The following is a 21,294-nucleotide window of genomic DNA, read 5'->3' as shown; positions in this document are numbered from 1 at the left end:
TTCATTTGCATTTCATTTTTATCATTTCATTTTATTCTTTGAAAAACCTGATGAGAGACACAGAGAACATATTATTGAATTTCACAAGTGAACGAAGAGACACTTAGTAATACAATTAATTGGTGCCAGTGTAAGATCCTCCAATGCAGAGCTCTTTTTATTAAATCATATTAGGTATCCAATTTTTTTTGTCTTCTGAGGAGTGTACATTTTATGTAGTTTAGAAGTAACATGTCATTCTCCAGATATCAGAATAATACTATTGTCCCATGGCTAGTAAGATATAGTGCCATATTATTTATTCCCTTTTAATACACATAAAGAGTATGATAATGGGTATTCACCTTTGTAAACAAACTTATCACATCTGATATGTTAATAAAGAGCAATAGGTTAGTTCTTCACTCTGTGGTCATAAAAATTTCTAACCTGGTCCTTTTTTTAAAATTTAAATTCAGTTAATTAACATATAATGTATTATTTGTTTCATGGGTACAGGTTTGTGATTTGTCAGCCTTATATAATACCCAGTGCTCATTACAACATATACCCTGCCCAATGTCCATCATCCAGTTACCCCAAAACCTGATCCTTTTTATTCCCAATTCCGTACTTTATTACAGACTCTCTTATTTACATTTTAAATTTCCATAATGGTTTTTCCTTTTGTTTTTAAACCTGGTAGATTTAATTGGATTTGTACAGTCATTTTTTTCATCCCTCACCTATTTAATGTCTAAAAACTTATAACTATTCAGCAGTTCCATGTTAAAACCGAGAAATGCAGGGATCTATCAATTATGGGTTTGCCAACGATATAGTATCACACTTTATTGTTTTAGAGCTGGAGTTGACAAACGTTTATTGTAAAGAGAATGTAATTTTTTTTTGAGAAAAATAGTAAATATTTTATTTTTTTATTTTTATTTTTTAAGATTTTATTATTTAACAGAGATAGACACAGTGAGAGAGGGAACACAAGCAAGGGGAGTGGGAGAGGGAGAAGCAGGCTTCCCGCGGAGCAGGGAGCCCGATGCGGGGCTCGATCCCAGGACCCTGGGATCATGGCCTGAGCCGAAGGCAGACGCTTAACAACTGAGCCACTCAGGCACCCAGTAGTAAATATTTTAAACTTGGTGGGTCATGTGGTCTCTGTTGCAATTACTGAACTCTGTGTTACAGTGTGGAAGCAGTTATAGATAATGTGTAAATTAATGGCAATGTTCCAATAAAACTTTATTTGTAAAAACCTTCAGGTAGCCTTCAGGATTTGGCCTGAGGGCTGTAGTTTGCTGACCACCCCCTTTTCTTTTTTTGACACTGATCACTTGGTTTTTCAAGGACTTTGAAATATTCATAAATATAAAAAAAGTTCTCCTTTATTCTGTTTTACATTTTCTTTCTTAGCTTATATAATTAAGATTTTTCAAAACTGACATAAAATACCTATCTTTAAGAACTCTGCTTTCAGAAAAGATGAAACTTACTTGTATTAAGTGTGAAGAGAACAAATTATTGCTAGGGCTTAAGTGCCTCATTCTTTTGTCCATTAGCTATTTAGAGGTCATTTAATTCACCTTATACCTCTGCATGCTTGTGCTCAGTCTGAGACTAGGTCAGCATGTTATGTATGGACCTCCAGGAGATAGCATACGATGAAAGTACAAGAAAACTTTGCAAAAACTTTTTGCAGCACCCCAAAAAAGCCTTCATTAGATAAATCACTTGGCTTCATCTGGGAGGTGACTCCTGTTTAGACTACCAGTAAAGATGATTTTTCGTGCCATTTTCTCTATATATCTAATTTAGATACTTTAGGCCCAGTTTTGTTTTTTTTTTTTTAATTTTATTTATTTATTTGACAGAAAGAGAGATAGGGAGATTAGCAGGGGGAGTGGGAGAGGGAGAAGCAGGTTTCCCACCAAGCAGGAAGCCCGATGCAGGCTCGATCTCAGGACCCCGGGATCATGACCTGAGCCGAAGGCAGACGCTTAACGACTGAGCCACCCAGGCGCCCCTAGGCCCAGTTTTATCTCCTGTTTTTGATACAATAATTTCCTCCCACTGAGTCCTTTATTGAGAACCCAGTTTGATTTTGGAGCCTGTTTCTCTTGATTTTTTTTTTAAAGATTTTATTTATTTATTCTTCAGAGACAAAGAGAGAGAGAGAGAGAAAGAGAAGCAGAGGGAGAAGCAGGCTCCCAAGGAGCAGGGAGCCCGATGCGGGACTCGATCCCAGGACCCTGGGATCATGACCTGAGCCGAAGGCAGACACTTAACCATCTGAGCCACCCAGGCACCCTCTCTTGATTTTTTTTTAATGGAAAATTTCCATTAAACATTTTCTTTCTTTAGAGCAATTTTTAACCATAAGAATGGAATGCTTCAGCTTCTTTATGAGCCAAAAGTCAATTTTTAAGAGAAATTCTCTGGTTTGCTTCAGATCGTTTTAAAAACTATGGTGCTGAAAAGTATGGACCTCATTCAGTTTGTCTAATTCAGAAATCAGCATTTGTCATGGAAAAGTGTGAGAGGAAGCTGAGTTACCCAGACTGGGGGAGTGGATGTTATCAGGTAAACAAAAGATTGTTAATAATTATTATCAAATATTATATAATTTTATCTTGTTACCAGTGGTTTTTATATTTTAAAATATATTTTATATTTTTATATAATGTACTGATTAATACTTTTAACTTATTTATTTATGTAAATATTAGTTTGGATGCTTATGTTTTGTGAAAATATTGTCATTTCTTTGAAAGAAATTACCTTTTTCCATTTGTTTAAAAAAACATATAATTGTTATGTATCAGCAAGTTTTATAGTAATTTTACTCTGGGCATATATCCCAAGGAAATAATGGAATATATGTAATTTTGTTTTTGAACAAATATTACTTTGTAATTGAAAAAAATTGCAATTTTATTTCATAAGATCTGAGGAAAGCATGGATTTAAGAATTAATCAACTACAGATTAATAATAGGTTTTCTCCTTTATAATTAGAAATCCAAAGGTAGCAAACTATTTTTTTCTTAATTGTCTCATTTGCACATCTGATTTTAAATGACTGCATCACCTTATTAAAAACTTATTAAGAGGGGCACCTGGGTGACTCAGTTGGTTAAGCGTCTGCCTTCAGGTCGGGTCATGATCAAGCACCTGCATCAGGCTCCCTGCTCAGCGGAGAGCCTGCTTCTCCCTCTGTCTGCTGCTCCCCCTGCTGTGCTCCCACTCTGTCATTCTCTCTCCCCGTCAAATAAATAAATAAATAATTTCTTAAAAAAAAAAAAAAAACTTAAGATAGAGGCATTCTGTAACTTAGGAGCATCCAACTTAAAGAGTATTACGTACTCTACTAATGGATATCAGGGAAGAAATTGTGATCCTGAGAATTGAAAAATAAGAATTCTTTGTACCATTTCAGCTGCAAGGTCTAAATGGACTTCTGTAGCTGGGAATTTAATTATTGCTTTTAAAGTTACTTATAAAATTAACTTTTTTTGGTAACAGCTTTATTGAGATTTAATTCACATATTATCCAATTCAATTATCTTTGAAATCTTACAAAAGACAATTCAAAATAAATAATATATAATCTGACAGCTATAATCCAGCTATAATCTGACAGCTATAATCCAGCAACCATTTTCTGATAAATTCCATTGCAGATTTATGTATTTATTAAACTCATAGTTTTGACCTGGTTGTAATCATAATATAAAATTTTGTTTTACTGCCTTCACTTAGTGTGGAGCAAAACACCTTTTCCAAGTTTTCCAATAATAAAAATTATTCTTTTGTTTTGTTTTTTAAGTAAACTCTACCCACAATGTGGGGCTTGAACTCACAACCCTGAAATCAAGAGTTGCATGCTCTACTGACTGAGCCAGCCAGCTGCCCCAATAATTACTATTCTTTATGGCCATTAGCCATTACATCTTTTTAAAGTATCATAATTAAGGAAGTCATTTCCTGTTACATATTGCTTTAATTTTCACTTTTCATGATAAAAATATGCTTTCATAAGCACGTTTATGTAAGATGTAAAATGTAAATGTGTAAAAAGCACATTTACATAAGCACATTTACAAAAAATATATTTTTTTTTAATTTTTTTTTTTTAAGATTTTATTTATTTGTGAGAGAGAGAATGAGAGACAGAGAACATGAGAAGGAGGAGGGTCAGAGGGAGAAGCAGACTCCCTGCTGAGCAGGGAGCCCGATGTGGGACTCGATCCCGGGACTCCAGGATCATGACCTGAGCCGAAGGCAGTCGCTTAACCAACTGAGCCACCCAGGCGCCCAAAAAATATATTTTTTTAAATAAATTCCCTTAAGTGAAAATGTTAAAGGGGATAAAGCTAGAATAGTGGCAACTATAATACAAAGATGACCTCTTCAGGCTATTTTATTTTATTGTATTTTTTATTTATTAAGTAAGCTCTACACCCAATGTGGGGCTTGAACTCATGATCTCTAGATCAAGAGTCGCATGCTCTACTGATTGAGCCAGTCAGGCATCCCATCTTCAGGCTATTTTAAAAGTCTATCAACATCACAGCACCACAAAGGGATTAATGCAGTTTTGCAATGCCATCTACAAAGATTGAATAAATGTACTTGGCTTCCTTGTACTTAGAGTTGTCAGTTAATTTTGTTAATTTAGTACTAACCACCATTTATGTGGGAAAATGTATATAATCTCCAAACACTTAACAGGGATTAGCTGTTTTGTTTTTTTGTTGTTTGTTTTATTTATTTTGACAGAAAAGCTGCAAGAATGGTACAAAATTTTTTTTTAGTCATATAAGTGCAAATTGCTGACATGCTTCACCCTCTTCCCCAAGTACTTTGTGTATTATACTCAAGGACATCCCCCTACCTATATTAACTTAATGTTAGCCAGTTTAGTCAACTACCTTTACTAGATTTGGTTCTGGGCAACTTATGGTTATTTCTAAAAATTACATTAACTTGCTAAGTAAAAATTTGCCACCATCAGACATATTCAGAACCATGTACTTGGTTTAAAGTTAGGCCCAGGAGACAAGTTCCAGAAATATATAAAGTGAAGTAACATAATTGAAATTAATGTGAAGTCTTTTTAGAAAACAACATTGAGGGATGCCTGCGTGGCTCAGTCGCTTAAGCGTCTGCCCACCCCAAATAAAATCTTTTTTAAAAAAGTTAGCTTTAATGTGCTTGCTTTTTAAAATTGACTTGATTAGCTACCCCTTGCAGTTAAGATGTGAGTCCTACCTTTAAAGATGTTACCAGTCCATGTAAAATCACTAGGACCTTTTTTATACCTGAGCAGAGGATCTGTGATAGTGAAAAAGAATTAAAAACTTTTACTGTGGGGGCACCTGGGTGGCTCAGTCGTTAAGCGTCTGCCTTTGGCTCGGGTCATGATCCCAGGGTCCTGGGATCGAGCCCCACATCGGGCTCCCTGCTCAGCAGGGAGTCTGCTTCTCCCTCTCCTACCCCCCCTGCTTGTGTCCCCTCTCGCTGTGTCTCTCTCTGTCAAATAAATAAATAAAATCTTTAAAAATAAAAAATAAAAAAATAAAATTTTTCACTATGTACATTTCTGTGCTGTAATACTTTTTTTTACAATGAACATATATTATTTTTATAATTTAAAATAACTAATAAAAATTTGATTTATAAAATTTGTAACTTGAGAAAATGATACGAGTAATGGCTCTTCTTTTTTTCTTAAGATTTTATTTATTTATTTGACAAAGAGAGACACAGCAAGAGAGGGGACACAAGCAGGGGGAGTGGGAGAGGGAGAAGCAGGCTTCCCACAGAGCAGGGAGCCCAGTGTGGGGCTCGATCCCAGGACCCTGGGATCATGACCTGAGCCGAGGGCAGACACTTAACAACTGAGCCACCCAAGTGCCCCACAGGTAATGACTCTTTGACGAAGGTTTAAGCTGAAGTATAATGAGGATACTATAATCTACAGAAGCGTCGTTCTTTTTTTTTTTTTTTAAGATTTTATTTATTTATTTGACAGAGACACAGCAAGAGAGGGAACACAGCAGGGGGAGTGGGAGAGGGAGAAGCAGGCATCCGCGGAGCAGGGAGCCTGATGTGGGGCTCGATCCCAGGACCCTGGGATCATGACCTGAGCCAAAGGCAGACGCTTAACGACTGAGCCACCCAGGTGCCCCGCGTTGTTCTTTTTTTAATAAGATTTTATTATTATTATTTTTAAAGTTTTATTTAAGTAATCTCTACACCCAACGTGGGGCTCGAACTCAGGTCCCTGAGATCAAGAGTTGTGTGTTCTTCTGACTGAGCCAACCAGGTGCCCCTAATATTTGATTTTTTTAAATAATCTCTACACCCAATGTGGGGCTCAAATTCACAACTCCGGGATCAAGAGTTGCATTGCTCCACAGAGTAAACCAGCCAGGCACCCCTACAGAAATGTTATTCTTGACAAATTGGCTTTGGGGTCTATAAATCGAGATTGTATGTAAAGTTGTGTGTTGTCTTGTATATTTAAAGAAGAGCGTCTGGGGCGCCTGGGTGGCTCAGTTGGTTAAGCGACTGTCTTCGGCTCAGGTCATGATCCTGGAGTCCCAGGATTGAGTCCCGCATCGGGATCCCTGCTCAGCAGGGAGTCTGCTTCTCCCTCTGACCCTCCCCCCTCTCATGCGCTCTCTCTCTCAAATAAATAAAATCTTTAAAAAAAAAAAAAAAAAGAGTGTCTGTAGCTTTCCTCAGATTTTTTGAAAGTGATAAACTAAAAGTTGAAGAACTACTACCACAGAGTGAAAATTCTTTTAGAACCTGAATAATTTAACTTTCTTTATATGAGATTAAAGATATGCCTACGTCCCAAATTGTGTTTTATGGTCAGTATTTTTAGTAAATTCTAATGTATTTTCCTGTAGTTGAAAATGGCTCATATATCATATATGAGAATCTTATTGATCTGATTTTTTTCTCCTCCTATTTGAAGGTTTCTTGTTCTCCTCAAGGTCTGACAGTTTGGGTTCAGAACACTTCATATTTGTGTAGTCGAGCTGGGCAGGTCCTCCCCGTCAGTATTCAGATGAATGGCTGGATTCATGATGGTAACCTGCTCTGCCCATCATGTTGGGACTTCTGTGAGCTCTGTCCTCCAGAAACTGATCCTCCAGCTACTAACTTGACCCGAGCTCTACCACTAGGTGAGTAGTCTCTGTGGTTGGAGTAAAGACAAGGACTTTTCTTATATAATGTTGGAAATTCCCTTCAAGGAAACTCTAAAACAGGTGGAACATCTTCTCTTCTAATTGCAATTTTATGGGAAAGCCTTCTTCCCACCATTGTTAGAAACTGAAGGTGAGTAAACATTGTATTTCCATTCAGTAAGAGCAAGGATAAGGAACCTTTCTAAAGACCCTCTGATTTGGGGAAAAAAAATGAAATTAAGTGTAAACGAACTTCTGCTCATTAAACACAAAAAGCAATTAAATGTATTTCAGTTATACAGGCACACCTCATTTTCGTCTGCTTTGCTTTATTACACTTCACAGATACCGCATTTTTTTTTTAAAGATTTTATGTATTTATTTGAGAGAGAGAGAATGAGAGAGAGAGCACACGAGAGGGGGGAGGGTCAGAGGGAGAAGCAGACCCCCCGCCGAGCAGGGAGCCCGATGCAGGACTCGATCCCGGGACTCCAGGATCATGACCTGAGCCGAAGGCAGTCGCTTAACCAACTGAGCCACCCAGGCGCCCCTAGATACCGCATATTTTACAAATGGAAGGCTTGCGCCAGCTGTGTCAGCCGCTCTGCCAGCACCACTTTTCCAACAGCATTGGCTCAATTCATGTCTCTGTGTCACACTTTGGTAATTCTCTCAATATTTTAAACTTTTAAATTATTATTATATTTGTTATGGTGATCTATGATCAGTGATCTTTGATTTTACTATTGTAATTTTGTTGTTTTGGGGCATCAGGAACCACACTCACTAGAAAGTGAACTTAATTGCTAACTGTGTGTGTTCTGACTGCTCCACCAACCAACGATTCCCATTTTCCTCCTCTTCCTCGGGCCTCCCTATTCCCTGAGACACAACAGTGTTGAAATTAGGCCAATTAATAACCCTACCATGTCCTCTAAGCATTTGAGTAAAAGAAAGAGTCACATGTCTGTCACTTTAAATCGAAAGCTAGAAACGATTCAACTTTGTGAAGAAAGCATGTCAAAAGTTAGTTGTGTCAGTTGGCCAAGTTGTGAATGCAAAGGAAAAGTTCTTGAAGGAAATGAAAAGTGATATTACAGTGAATACACAAATAACTAAAAAAAAAAAAAAGTGAAACATCCTTACTGCTGATATGGAGAAAGTCTGGGTGGTCTGGATAGAAGTTCAAACCAGACACAACATTCTCTTAAGCAAAGCCTAATTCAGAGCAAGGCCCCAACTCTCTTCACTTATGTGAAGGCTGAGAGAGGTAAGGAAGCTGCAGAAGAAAAATCAGAAGCTAGCAGAGGTTGGTTCATGAGGTTTAGGGAAAGAAGACGTCTCCATAACGTACAAGTGTAAGGGGAAGCAGCAGGCGCTGTTGTATTAGCTGCAGCAAGTTCTCCAGAAGATCTAGCTCAGATAAGCAGTGGAAGTGGCTACACTAAACAACAGATTTGCAATGTACATGAAGCTTCTGTTGGAAGATGCCATTGAGGACATTCATAGCTAGAGAGAAGTCAATACCTGGCTTCAAACCTTCCAAAGGCTTCCAAAGGCAGGCCAACTCTCTTGTTAGGGGCTAATGCAGCTGGTGACTTGAAGTTGAAGCCAGTGCTCATTTACCATTCTGAAAATCCCAGGGCCCTTAAGAATTACACCAAATCTACTCTGCCTTTGTTCTGTGTAGGTGGAACAACAAAGCCTGGATGACAGCACATCTGTTTGCAATATGGTTTACTATTTTAAGCCCAGCGTTGAGACTTACTTCTCAGAAAAAAAAATGATTCCTTTTAAAATTACTGCTCGTTTTGAATCCATCTGGTTATCCAAGAGCTCCAATAGAAATGAACAATGAGGCTCATGTTGTTTTCATACCTGCTAATACAGCATCCATTCTGTAGCCCACAAATCAAGGAGTAATTTTGATTTTTGAGTCTTATTATTTAAGAACTATATTTTATAAGGCTGTAGCTGCCATAGATAGTGACTGCTCTGGTGGATTCAAGCAAAGTAAATCGAAAACCTTCTCGCAAGGATTCACCATTCTAGATGTCATTAAGAACATTCCTGTTCCAGGCGCCTGAGTGGCTCAGTCGGTTAAGTGTCTGCCTTTGGCTCAGGTCATGGTCCCAGGATTCTGGGATCGAGTCCCGCATCGAACTCCCTGCTCGGTGGGGAATCTGCTCCCTCTACCCCTCCTCCCTGCTTGTGCCCTCTCTCTCTCTCTCTCTCTCATGCGCTCTCTCTCTCTCTCTCAAATAAATAAATAAAATCTTAAAAGGGGGGTGCCTGGGTGGCTCAGTCAGTTAAGCATCTGCCTTCCACTCAGGTGTAATCTCAGGGTCTTGGGATTGAGCCGTGCTTCCAGCTCTCTGCTCAGTGGGGAGTCTGCTTCTCCCTTTCCCTCTGTGCTCATGTGCTTTCTCGCTGTCTTACTCTCTCTCAAATAAATAAATAAGTAAATCTTTAAAAAAAAATTCGTGTTTCATGGGAAGAAGTCAAAATACCCACATTCACAGGAGTTTGGAAGAAGTTGATTCCAGCCCTCATGGATGACTTTGAGGGTCCAAGACTCCAGGGGAGGAAGTAAGTACAGATGTGGGGGAAACAGCAAGAGAACTAGAATTAGAAGTGGAGCCTGAAGATGTGGCTGAATTGCTGCAATCTCCTGATAAAACTTGAATGGATGAGGAGTTGCTTCTTATGGATGAGCAAAGAAAGTGGTTTCTTGAGATAGAAACTACTCCTGGTGCAGATGCTGTGAAGACTTTTGAAAGGACAACAACGGATTTAGAGTATGACATTAAACTTAGTTGATAAAGCAGCAGCAGGGTTTGAGAGAATTGATTCCAATTTTGAAAGAAGTTTTACTGTGGGTAAAATGCTATCAAACATCATCACATGCTACAGAGAAATCATTTGTGAGAGGAAGAGTCAATCGATGTGACAGGCTTCATTGTTGTCTTATTTTAAGAAATTACCACAGCCAGCCCCAACCTTCAACAGCCACCACCCTAACCAGTCAGCAACCATCAACATCGAGGCAAGACCCTCCACCAGCAAAAAAGATTATAACTTGCAGAAAGTTCAGATGATAGTTAGCATTTTTGAACAACAAAGTACTTTTAAATTAAGGTCTGTACATTTTTTTAGACATATACTCTTGCACACTTAATAGACTGCAGTACTGTGTAAATACAACTTTTAAAATGCACCAGGAAACAAAAAAATTCATTTGACTTGTTTTATTGCAGTATTTGCCTATTTGGTGATTTGGAACTGAACCTGCACTATCTCCAAGGAATGCCTGTATTATGAGTAGGTGAGGTAAAAGAAAGGGAAGGACACTGGACAATATGGTTAAAGAAGGGATTGACATACCCACAAAGAAGAGAAAGGTGCAAGGACACATAAATATGCACAAAGCAAGATAGAAAGATGGGCTAGTAGAGACAAAGTGGTTTTCACGGATGTATGTTTTTCTCATTCTGTGAGACTCCAGAGAGTTGAATTGAGAACAACAGAACAGAGTTGTAGGGAGACAGATCCCAGTTAAATCCTTTTGATCCTTAGTCCAGGAGAGGAATGGAAAGAACTACCTTGAGAAAAGGCCATTTCCCATTACTGAAGCTGTGTGAACTGAGCCTGATGACCCATTTCTGAGAGTTACAAAAGCAGATTTCATGAATTCTCAATTAAAGCTTTGACCTAAGATCTATGAGATTTTAATTAAATGACCTCTGTGATTTTATGGCAGTTTGATATTTTAGAATATGAATAATAAAGATCTTATGTACTGTTTCATTTTCTCAGTTGGGGGTATTTTTTAAATGGAACTGGGTAGCCCTTTGCCTGTTCCATGGTCTGGTTGAAAATGGAGGGCTGCATTCATTTACACCTCAGTTTCTCCACCTCTAAGATTTAATTTCCTTTATTTCCCAAATCCTGGGACTTTCTGCAGATATGAACTGTTAGGTAGAGCATGAGTTTTAGAAGACTGGTACTTGTGGAGGTGCCTGGGACCACCTCCAGGTTTGGTGATTCTCGAGGACTCACAGGACTCAGCCTGTGTATTTATGGCTAAGATTTGTTAAAGTGAAGAGATACAAAGCAGAATCAGCAAAGGTTGGCAATAGGGTGAAGTCTGGCAGAAACCTGTTCTCGGATACCAGCTAAACCATCCTTGCAAGCAGGACTTTCAAAGGATGGCAATCTCAGGCCTGCTATATTAACTCTTTTCTGAACAGAACTTCAGGGAGTCAGCTGTTTTCTGCAGTTATAATAATAATGACACAATGAATCGTTTGAAATAATGTAAGATCTTAGGTCCTGGGGCGCCTGGATGGCTCAGTCGGTTAGGCGTCTGCCTTTGGCTCAGGTCATGATCCCAGGGTCCTGGGATCGAGCCCCACGTGGGGCTCCCCACTCAGCAGGGAGTCTGCTTCTCCCTCTCCCTCTGCCCCCCAGCTTGTTTTCTCTCTCTCAAATAAATAAATAAACTCTTAAAAAAAAAAAAGATCCTAGGGACACCTGGGTGGTTCAGTTGGTTAAGCATCTGCCTTCAGCTCAGGTCATAATCCCAGGGTCCTGGGATTGAGTCCCACATCAGGCTCCCTGCTCAGCGGGGAGCCTACTTCTCCCTCTGCCTGCCGCTCCCCCTGCTTATGCTCTCTCTCTATCTCTCTCTGACAAATAAATAAAATATTTAAAAAAAAAAAAAGATCTTAGGTCCTTTTGGTGTGGTAAATAGTATAAATAGTGTTAAATATTCTTAGTTAACTTTTACTTTTAATATGAAGCTGGTAGGATGACTTAATTTTGTTGTTACTGTTAAATTGTTTTGGTTAGAATAAGAGGGCTGATAGTCCACAAGTTAGGTGGTTCTGATGGAGTTCCCATCCTCAGGCCTAATCTCAGGTAACTGTGACAGTCTATCACCATCTCATTGTCCAAGACATGAGCAAGGATTGAGCCACTGGCAGAGTTGAAATAGTTAATTCCAGCTAGTTCAGGGGTAAGAATCTTGGGAGTAGAGTAGAAGGATGTCTAGGAATGAGAGAAAATCCAAACCAGGTCAGGGGGCTATGAGATGATTATTTCCTGTCCTTGGAGCATGACAAAGACAAGTGAATCTATTAAAAGGAGGTGGGGGGTAGAGATTGCAAATCACCTGCACAGTCTGCACCTTGAACTCTGCTTATCCTACTCCTTCTTTATCAGTCACCCTTCTGATACAGTGCTGCTATAATGTGATTGATTTCCCTGTTAACTTGCCCAATTCTATGAGGAAGCATGCTCAAAAGAGCGTTGCAAGCACCAAATCACTACTACAATTTTGAAAAATGTATAAGTATTACAAGAACAGATACATTTTAGGCATTGCTTTTTAAACATACACATCACTGTTGAAATTCTAAAATATCCTGACTTACTGTATTTGTTAATGTGTTCACTGAGCATACTAGCCTTTACTGAATATTTATTGAACTATGTGCCAGAAACTATGACAAATGTTTCTTTCAGGTAAATAGTTTGTTTCTGTGTAATACTTTTTTATGACCCACTAAATATGTAAAAATATTTTGATGCTTTAAATGTACCTGTGTGGGAAATACTAATAATTAGAATTAACCTATGATGAACCTTATTAAACAAATTATCACCCCTGATCTGTCTTAGGAAAGTATTTTTTTAGGTTTTTAAGCATGCCTATAAAACATTAAAAATGCTAATATTCTGGAGGAAGTGTAAAAGACATTCTCGCTAAATTCTTCTGATTTTTGTTATTATTGTTCTTAGGTGTTAGTTTGCATAGCCTTTTCTTATATTTGTAATTTGTTTTAGAATGTAAAACTCTGGGGTCCCTGGGTGGCTCAGTTGGTTAAGCGTCTACCTTCAGCTCAGGTCATGATCTCGGGGTCCTGGGGTGGAGCCCTGCATAGGGCTCCCTGTTCAGTGGGAAGCCGGCTTCTCCCTCTGTCTGCCCCTCCCCCTGCTCGTGCTCTCCCTCCTCCTTCTCCTCTCTCTCTCTCTCTCTCTCTCTCTCTCTCTCTCTCTCTCTCGGATGGGTGGGTAAAATCTTAAAAAAAAAAAAAAAAGAATGTAAAACTGACTTTCTGGGACGCCTGGGTGGCTCAGTCGGTTAAGCAGCTGCCTTTGGCTCAGGTCATGATCCCAGGGTCCTGGGATCGAGTCCCGCATTGGGCTCCCTGCTCAGTGGGGAGCCTGCTTCTCCCTCTCCCTCTGCTTGTGCTCTCTCTGTCAAATAAATAAAATCTTTAAAAACAAAAACAAAAACCTCTGACTTTCTTTTCTCTCTCCTTTTTTCTAGTTGTCACTTCTAAGTGCTAGGGTGTGATTAGATAGTTCTATATTGCCCAAAATAGTTTACATTAGTGACTATGAAAGATTTATTTCTGAATTCTTTCAAGTCTCTTCAGATTGTAGGGGTTGTTTTTGTTTCCATTTATTGAATGCTAGACACTTTGCCAAGTGCTTTATGTCCGTATCATTGCATTTAATCATCACAAAACCTAATGAGGTAGGAATTATTGTTTTACACATGAGAAAACTAAGGTATAAAGAGATAATGTATTATCCATGAACTAATAAATAATGAAGTTCAGATAAAAACTAATTTATCTTATCTGTCTAATTCATTTTGAAACCCTCTTTCTGAATCTTTTCGTTTTAATTAGTACTAGCACTGAAAGTGCAGTGTTTTTGAAGAACAAATGTTCCAGAACTGCCATTAATGTTTTAAAAGCTTGTTAAATATTAGTACCAACAGTAGATAAACAATGCCTACTTCTCCTGTTTCCTTTGGGCCAAATTGAAAATCAGGAGATAAAGGGATATGCTTATGTTATTAGTCACTTCAGGGTCTATTCCTTAATGCAGCCCAGACCACTCTACCACATCAACTCTGGGTTTATGGAAATGTTTCCATAGTTTGCACTATCCAGTACAATAGTCATTAGTCACATATGACTGTTGAACATGTAAAATGTGGCTAATGTGAGAAACTGTTTTTATTTTTTTAAAGATTTTATTTATTTATTTGACAGAGCATACACAGGGGGAGCAGGAGAGGGAGAAGCAGGCTCCCCACTGAGCAGGGAGCCCAACGAGGGCTCGATCCCAGGACCCTGGGAACATGACCTGAGCCAAAGGCAGACGCTTAACCAACTGAACCACCCAAGCACCCCGAAACTATTTTAATTAGATTTAAATAGCACATATAGCTATGGCTGCCATATTAGATATTGCAGTCCTAGGTCAAAAGTTCTCAAACTTTATACATCAGAATCATGTTAAAATCCAGAGTTTTGGGTTCAGAAGATCTGGGTCGGAGCCTGAGACTTGCATTTTTAACAAGTTTCCAGGTGATGCTGATATTGTTGACATAAGGACTACACTTTGAGAACCATTCTTAGCTAAGTGGGATTTTTTTTTTTAAGATTTAACAAATACCAGCATGATTCCATTGAGGAAGAATAGAAGTTCCCCATGGTTTACCTGGCTTATAGCCACAACTATTTTTTAAAAATAATTTTTTTAAAATACTTGTTCCACACTGCATAGTGCTCAGAAGTACAAGCTCCAGTGCCTTGACATTATCATTCTATTCATCCTATAGCTGAAGACCAGTCCTATTTTTCTTACCTTTTAAGCACATCAGACTTGAAGCTTGGTTGGTTCTTTATTAATCAAAATAATAGAAAGGACAACTCATTCTAAAATAAAGTCAGGTTGACCTGGTCTCTTGACTGCAATAAAAATGTTTTCTATTCTGAGAATTGTTTTGAGAAGTCATTTTAGCCCTCAGAACAACTTGTGGCTAAATTAAAATATATTCCTAGTACCCAAAGCCCATAGAATTTTCTGCCATTTCTTTTTTTTTTTTTTTTTTTAAGATTTTATTTATTTATTTGACAGAGAGAGAGAGCACAAGCAGGGGAAGGGAGAAGCAGGCTCCCCGCTGAACTAGGAGCCTGACTCAGGACTGGATCCCAGGATCCTGAGATCATGACCTGAGCTGAAGGCAGATGCTCAACCGACTGAGCCACCCAGGCGCCCCTCTTCTGCCATTTCCATATCTGCCTGGGGTAATATGGATAGATGGGCAGATATTTAGAGATCAGGTACTGGTTTACCTGGGACAGTCCATGTACTGTGGGCTTGGTATAATTATTAATAGCATTGCCTTGTGTTAATCAAAAAGAACAAATTAGTTGATCTAAGCAAACTTTATTTCACACTTCATAAAGTAGGCAGTCTCATCTCAAGAGTATAAAGAACTGCAAAATAAGGGGAAAAGACTACAGGTAGGGAACAAGGAAGAAGTACTTGGGTTAAGCTGATTAGCTGGGCTGGCAAGCTGACCTTATTTAGAAAGATCAAGGAAGGGGCGCCTGGGTGGCTCAGTCATTAAGCATCTGCCTTCGGCTCAGGTCATGATCCCAGGGTCCTGGGATCAAGCCCCACATCGGGCTCCCTGCTCCGCGGGAAGCCTGCTTCTCCCTCTCCCACTCCCCCCTTTGTGTTCCCTCTCTCGCTGTGTCTCTGTCAAATAAATAAAATCTTTAAAAAAAAAATCAAGGACAAAGGAAATAAGTACAAGTACCAGAGTTGGCTTGGCAGTTGAAGATTAGTTTACTAGTTATACTGTGTTTCTGGTCAAGCGGAGGAACACAAAAGTTATCTAAGTTTCAGTTTGCTGCCATGGCACCACAGGCACGAGTGGTTCCATCTTGGGAAATTTATTGCAACACTTGTCTCAAAATGCCCTGATTTGGGATGATAAATTATAGGGTTACCCTACTTAAAAAGGACAAGGAAGAATAGAGGAAGAAGGTCCTGCATCCCATATTAGAATAGCCAATATATTTATTTACTTTCCTGTGTAGCATCTTTAGTTTTGTTGGGATACTTCCTGAAGACACTTCTTTCTTTTTTGGGGTGCTGCTTTTAACCTCAATATGGTGGGTACATCATCTTTTCTTCCTGCATAAAATATTTCGTTCTTTTTCCATAAATGTATAAAAATGACTTTGCATATCTAGGTCTCAGGAAGTTATTCTTGGTTCTGCTCTCCAAGGTGGTCCTTGTTCATCTTTTAATAGTCACCTCTACTCATCTGTCAATTTCTAGTTGCTATGATTTATTCCAAAAATGTCTCCAGAAAGTCAATTTTTTGTTTTCAATCCTAGATCTCTGTTCCCGTTCCTCTAGCCTCGTGGTCACCCTCTGGCTTCTGCTAGGCAATCTATTTCCTCTGCTGGCTGGATTTCTTCTGTGTGTATGGCACTAGAAATGGAAAAGTGAATTCTCAAGACATTCTTTTGTGTCACGTTCCTCTGAACAAAGCACAAAATCTGGGAGAGTGCCAGCCTAGGCAGATGGCAGAAGTGGCGTTCCTGACTTTGGGTTGGAAGCGTTGACCACAATCAGACCTTGAAGCAGAACTTCACAGCAGTCACTCTTCAGCAGCAGCCCAGCAGCCTCAGAGCTTGGAGGAGGAAAAGGAATTCTAAGTCACCACGTCTTTATTTGTCAGGATATATAACCTGCCTGAAGTTTGCCTTTGAAAATGGGATAATTGGTGAAATTTTCAGAGTGATTACATACCCCAGCATTTTCATTAACCTAAAGTGATGGGAAAGTTCATCAGTACTGCAGTAATTTTTTAAAATGGCTATTACAAGATTATAAATTGTGGATCCTGTCCTCAAAAGTATAAATTGTCCTTTGACTTACAGATAGTAATTGAATTGGGTTTCTACATCACTATTATATCTTTATTGAATTTAATGGCTGTGCCTGGTACACTTAAATCATTGTTCTCATTGTTCTAAAAGGTGTTTTTTTTTTAAATTATGTTTTGCTAAATCTTATGATTTAACCGTGCTTGCCTTTTTCAAACCAGCTCTGTTGCAGTTTACTACTGAACGATTACACGTTGGTAGCCCTTCCAGTTGTATCTCCAGTAGTTTAATCATGACTTGAAAAACTGTGGACACAGAGAGAGAAAAATACTCTGCCCTGTAAAAACATTGAAGACATGCAAACAGAAGAAAACATAATTGTATGTTTTTCAGATAATAATTTTGACAACTGTAACCCAACAAAAATAGAACTATTCCTTTTTGACCAATGAAGATAAAAAGAAATTATGGTACTGCGTAGAGAGATATGCAGTTATTTTCAAGTGGGCTAAGAAATTGTTACAGAACAATTTCTACTATCTGAAAATTATATATAAGAAGAAAAATATAAGTCAAAACAAGGTGGTCTGAATTGTTTACTAATAGCAAAGTGTAGGTTTGTAGTAGGGCCTATTCAGTAGGACTCCCTTTACCCACAACATAAGCCTCAGTCCACAGAAGTCAGAAAATTGCCTGTGCTTTAAAAGGAGGTGATGTTCTTGACGCAATGTGATTCCTGCCCAATGCTCTCAATGTCAAAGTGAAGATGTTCAGTGAAGCGCAAGTAAATGGCAGGAGCAACTATGACTCTCTTAAGGTAGCCAAATGCCTCATCTAATTACTAATGCATATGAATGGATGAACGAGATTCCCACTGTCCCTACCTACTATCTAGAGAAACCACAGACCAAGGAACAGACAAAAAAACAAAACAAAACAAAACAAAACAGAAACAAACTATAAAAGGAGGTGATATGTTTTGCTTCCTGCTTTTGACACTCCTCCCGTTACCAAATAGATTCTCATCCTCAGAAGCAATTCTCCTCTGGTACTAGAGCTTACCCCCGCTCTTAGTAATTCCAATTTGAAATTTTTTAATGATGAGTAATGCCCAGTTGTTCTCTCTAAAGCTAATGAAGTCCTGTGGCATTATAAACATAACTCCTGGACAATATTTTTTCATTCATTCATTCATTCATTCATTCATTTATTCATTTGCCTTTTAATTCAGCATATAGTTATTGAGCACTCCATTTAAGAGATTATGCTAAGTGAGCAAGCAGTATAATTATTAAAAAGTAATTCCAACTGACTATTTGGTATTGGAGCCAAACTGCAACCCCAGCATAGAGGAAAGTCACCTTTTTCTAAAGCATAAATTTTAAATATGTATTTGCATGCAGTTTTAAATTGGAGGTATTTGTCATTGTAAAAAAAGTGGGGGTCGCTAGCATAGCCGACTTCAGCTCAAGAGAAGTTAATAGTAATGGTGTCAGGCCAGTGCTCAGTTTTCTGCCTTTGTCACACATTGCTTTAAAAGTCAGAGAAAAGTATAGAGTATATTTTTAAAGAAAATTATAAAACTCTAAACTTACATATCAACTGTGATTATGAATCATCCTGCAAAGTTGTAAAAAGAATTTCACCAAAAATATGATGGATAATCTATTTGAGATTCACAGTGGGAGGTTCAATTATATTTTGACTGTTGTGCAGTAACGCCATTTAGGTAGTATTGTTTCCAAGCATGGTGCTTTTTATACTTGAAATATATTTTTGCTTTGTTTTTTAATGATATAATTATATTTGCACTAATGACTTTCTGGAGAAAATATTATAGATGACATTTTTTCTATATATATTTATTAAGCTTGGAATCTGATACCCTAGTGTTTTCTCTGCACAAATAAGGAACTTGATAAGGTATGAGGCTAAGAAATCTTGAGTCTCTGAGGGTAACTAACAGCTCTAGTGTCTTCCTTCCTCTTCAACAAGTCTTGAGAGTGGTTGCTTATCACTTATTCTTCCTAGTGTACTCCGTGAAGACTTAGAAGGCCACTGAACCTGTAAGAAATGTTAAGAGGAACATTTGAGTCACTTAGAATATGACCATATTCTAAAAGCAGACTTAAAATCTGAAATTTCAGTGCAGAATTAGTGGGCTAGAATTCAGCTTTGAAATGAAGAATTCGAAATGGCCTCCTGTGGTAGGATGCCTTTTATGTTAACAAAACCAGTTCACTGAGAAGACTAGCAGACTGCAGCCATGGTGGAGGTGAGGTGGGACACGGAAGGAGAATAAGGAGTAGCCGATTTGGGGACAGTAGACTAGAGTCTCTTTCTTACTCGAAAAGTGTGGAGTGCATATAAAAAACGGACTAGACTACCTCAGTTTTCAGTTCAGATTTAGGTTCATTTTGATAGTATTAAGGTCCCAATTGTTAAAAATTAACAAGTGAATTTGTCTCTCAGGTTTTCAAGAACAGAATTTACAGGAAGGCAGCAAAAGCCATGTCAGCAGACTTGAGCTGACAGCTTTAAAGAAACTGGCAAGCTGTTAGGGTAGTCTTAAGGTAGACCTGTCTAATATTCTCCTGAAGAACATCCTTTTCCCTTACTTATTTCTCAAGGATATTTATTTTTGTTAAGAACAAATAGACATTCTTAAAATGTTATAAATTATGCTTGAAATTAGTTTTAGCCTAGTATGTTGGCTTAGAGTTTATCAGTATTTGAAGATGAAACATAAATTAGTGAAGTTTAAATGGCTTTAGGAAGATACATGAATAAACATATCTGAGTATTCCATTAAATTTTATCAATATTCTCCTCAATATTAGAAGAGCAACTGTAAAATGACTATGACTAGCTGCTTTCTCAGATTCTTTTACCTCTAATATTCTATGACTAACACTCATTCAGACTCGGTAGGTCACTGCTGGCTCTGATCTGCTTCCTCGAGTATGCCAGCTTGCACGTCATGTTCATCACGGTCTTGTGCTCAGTGCCGTAGCGCTGTCCACGTCCTTGGACTGGAGAGAGAAGAGCCATTTCTGAGGGCATTTGAGCCATCCTGGTAAAGGAGGTGGACTTTAGTCATAGCCCCACAGACCCATTTCATAGTGGTCACTAGAACATTCATGCCATGTTCTTGCAGCCCTGGAGGACGAATATATTAAAGTCTGTGCTACTCATTCTGAAGAAAGAACTTACCTGAAAGGATGACGACTTCTTCTTCTTCTTCTTCTTCTTCTTCTTCTTCTTCTTCTTCGTCTTCGTCTTCGTCTTCGTCTTCGTCTTCGTCTTCGTCGTCGTCGTCTTCTTCTTCTTCTTCTTCTTCTTCTTCTTCTTCTTCTTCTTCCTTCTTCTTCTTCCTTCTTCTTCCTTCTTCTTCTTCTCTCCTTCTTCTTCTTCTTCTTCCTCTTCCTCCTCTTCCTCCTCTTCTTTCTTTTTTCTTCTTTCTTCTTTCTTCTCTTCTACTCCTATCTTCTTCTTTCTTCTCCTTCTCCTTCCTTTTTTTGTTGATACATTCAGTCAGGATAGGGAAGGAGTGATGAATTATTTTCTTTTATGTTTACATTTTTGGTAAATAGAAGATTTAAGAACTAATCTTTATTTGTGTTATTGAACTCTAAGTGTAATGTATTCCTTAGTAAAAAAAAGAAACAACTTCAATAAAAATGGAAACTAATCTGTATCTTGTCTTTACTTACCATCAATTTTTTTTAAAGATTTTATTTATTTGAGAGAGAGAGAGAGCACATGAGAGGGAGGAGGGTTAGAGGGAGAAGCAGACTCCCTGCTGAGCAGGGAGCCCAGTGCGGGACTTGATCCTAGAACTGCAGGATCATGACCTAAGCCGAAGGCAGTCACTTAACCAACTGAGCCACCCAGGCACCCTACTTACCATCAGTTTTTAAAACCTGGATGGGGTGCCTGGGTGGCTCAGTTGGTTAAGCGACTGCCTTCAGCTCAGGTCATGATCCCAGGGTCCTGGGATCGAGTCCCACATCGGGCTCCCTGCTCTGCGGGGAGCCTGCTTCTCCCTCTCCCACTCCCCCTGCTTGTGTTCCCTCTCTCGCTGTGTCTCTCTCTGTCAAATAAATAAATAAAATCTTAAAAAAAAAAAAAAAAAAAAACCTGGATGAAGAACACAAGCCATGTGCACCATTTGGGGAACACAAGGTGTTAATTGTGAAATAATTCAATTTCTACTTTAACTGGACTAGAATTGTCCTACTTAAAGAATGGGGACAGATCTTACGTAAAGCATAGGGAGAAGCCCTCCTCAAAGAGTTATGTAGGAAAGAGAGCAGTCTAAAACAATTCAGGGCAAGCTCCTCTGGCTGCAGATGATCCCAGTCCCTTTTGTTTTACGCTGTGGGCCAC

General features: G+C 38.6%; 1 protein-coding gene across 3 annotated transcripts in view; it reads left to right on the top strand.

The window, feature by feature from the left end:
- The window catches only part of LMLN (leishmanolysin like peptidase), an 87,699-nt gene that overhangs the window by 61,155 nt on the left and 5,250 nt on the right, over positions 1-21,294 (top strand). Inside the window, exons 15-17 of one of the 3 annotated variants that reach the window (XR_010405960.1) lie at positions 2,444-2,574; positions 6,982-7,192; positions 16,411-17,285. Coding sequence is in view for 2 of the 3 variants with exons in the window: in XM_045903029.3 (XP_045758985.2) it covers positions 2,444-2,574; positions 6,982-7,192; positions 16,411-16,511 (443 nt within the window). In the remaining variant the exon portion in view is untranslated. Of the gene's footprint in view, positions 1-2,443; positions 2,575-6,981; positions 7,193-16,410; positions 20,587-21,294 lie in introns of those variants that run through there. The other 2 variants (XM_045903029.3, XM_064573506.1) reach the window with 2 other exon arrangements.

The sequence above is a fragment of the Mirounga angustirostris genome, unplaced genomic scaffold (assembly GCF_029215605.1).
Source record: "Mirounga angustirostris isolate CCGP_5_RB_7025 unplaced genomic scaffold, mMirAng1.0.hap1 SCAF_1, whole genome shotgun sequence".
NCBI lineage: Eukaryota > Metazoa > Chordata > Mammalia > Carnivora > Phocidae > Mirounga > Mirounga angustirostris.
Note: the sequence above shows the minus strand (reverse complement) of the source record. Positions and strands in the feature narration are given on the sequence as shown.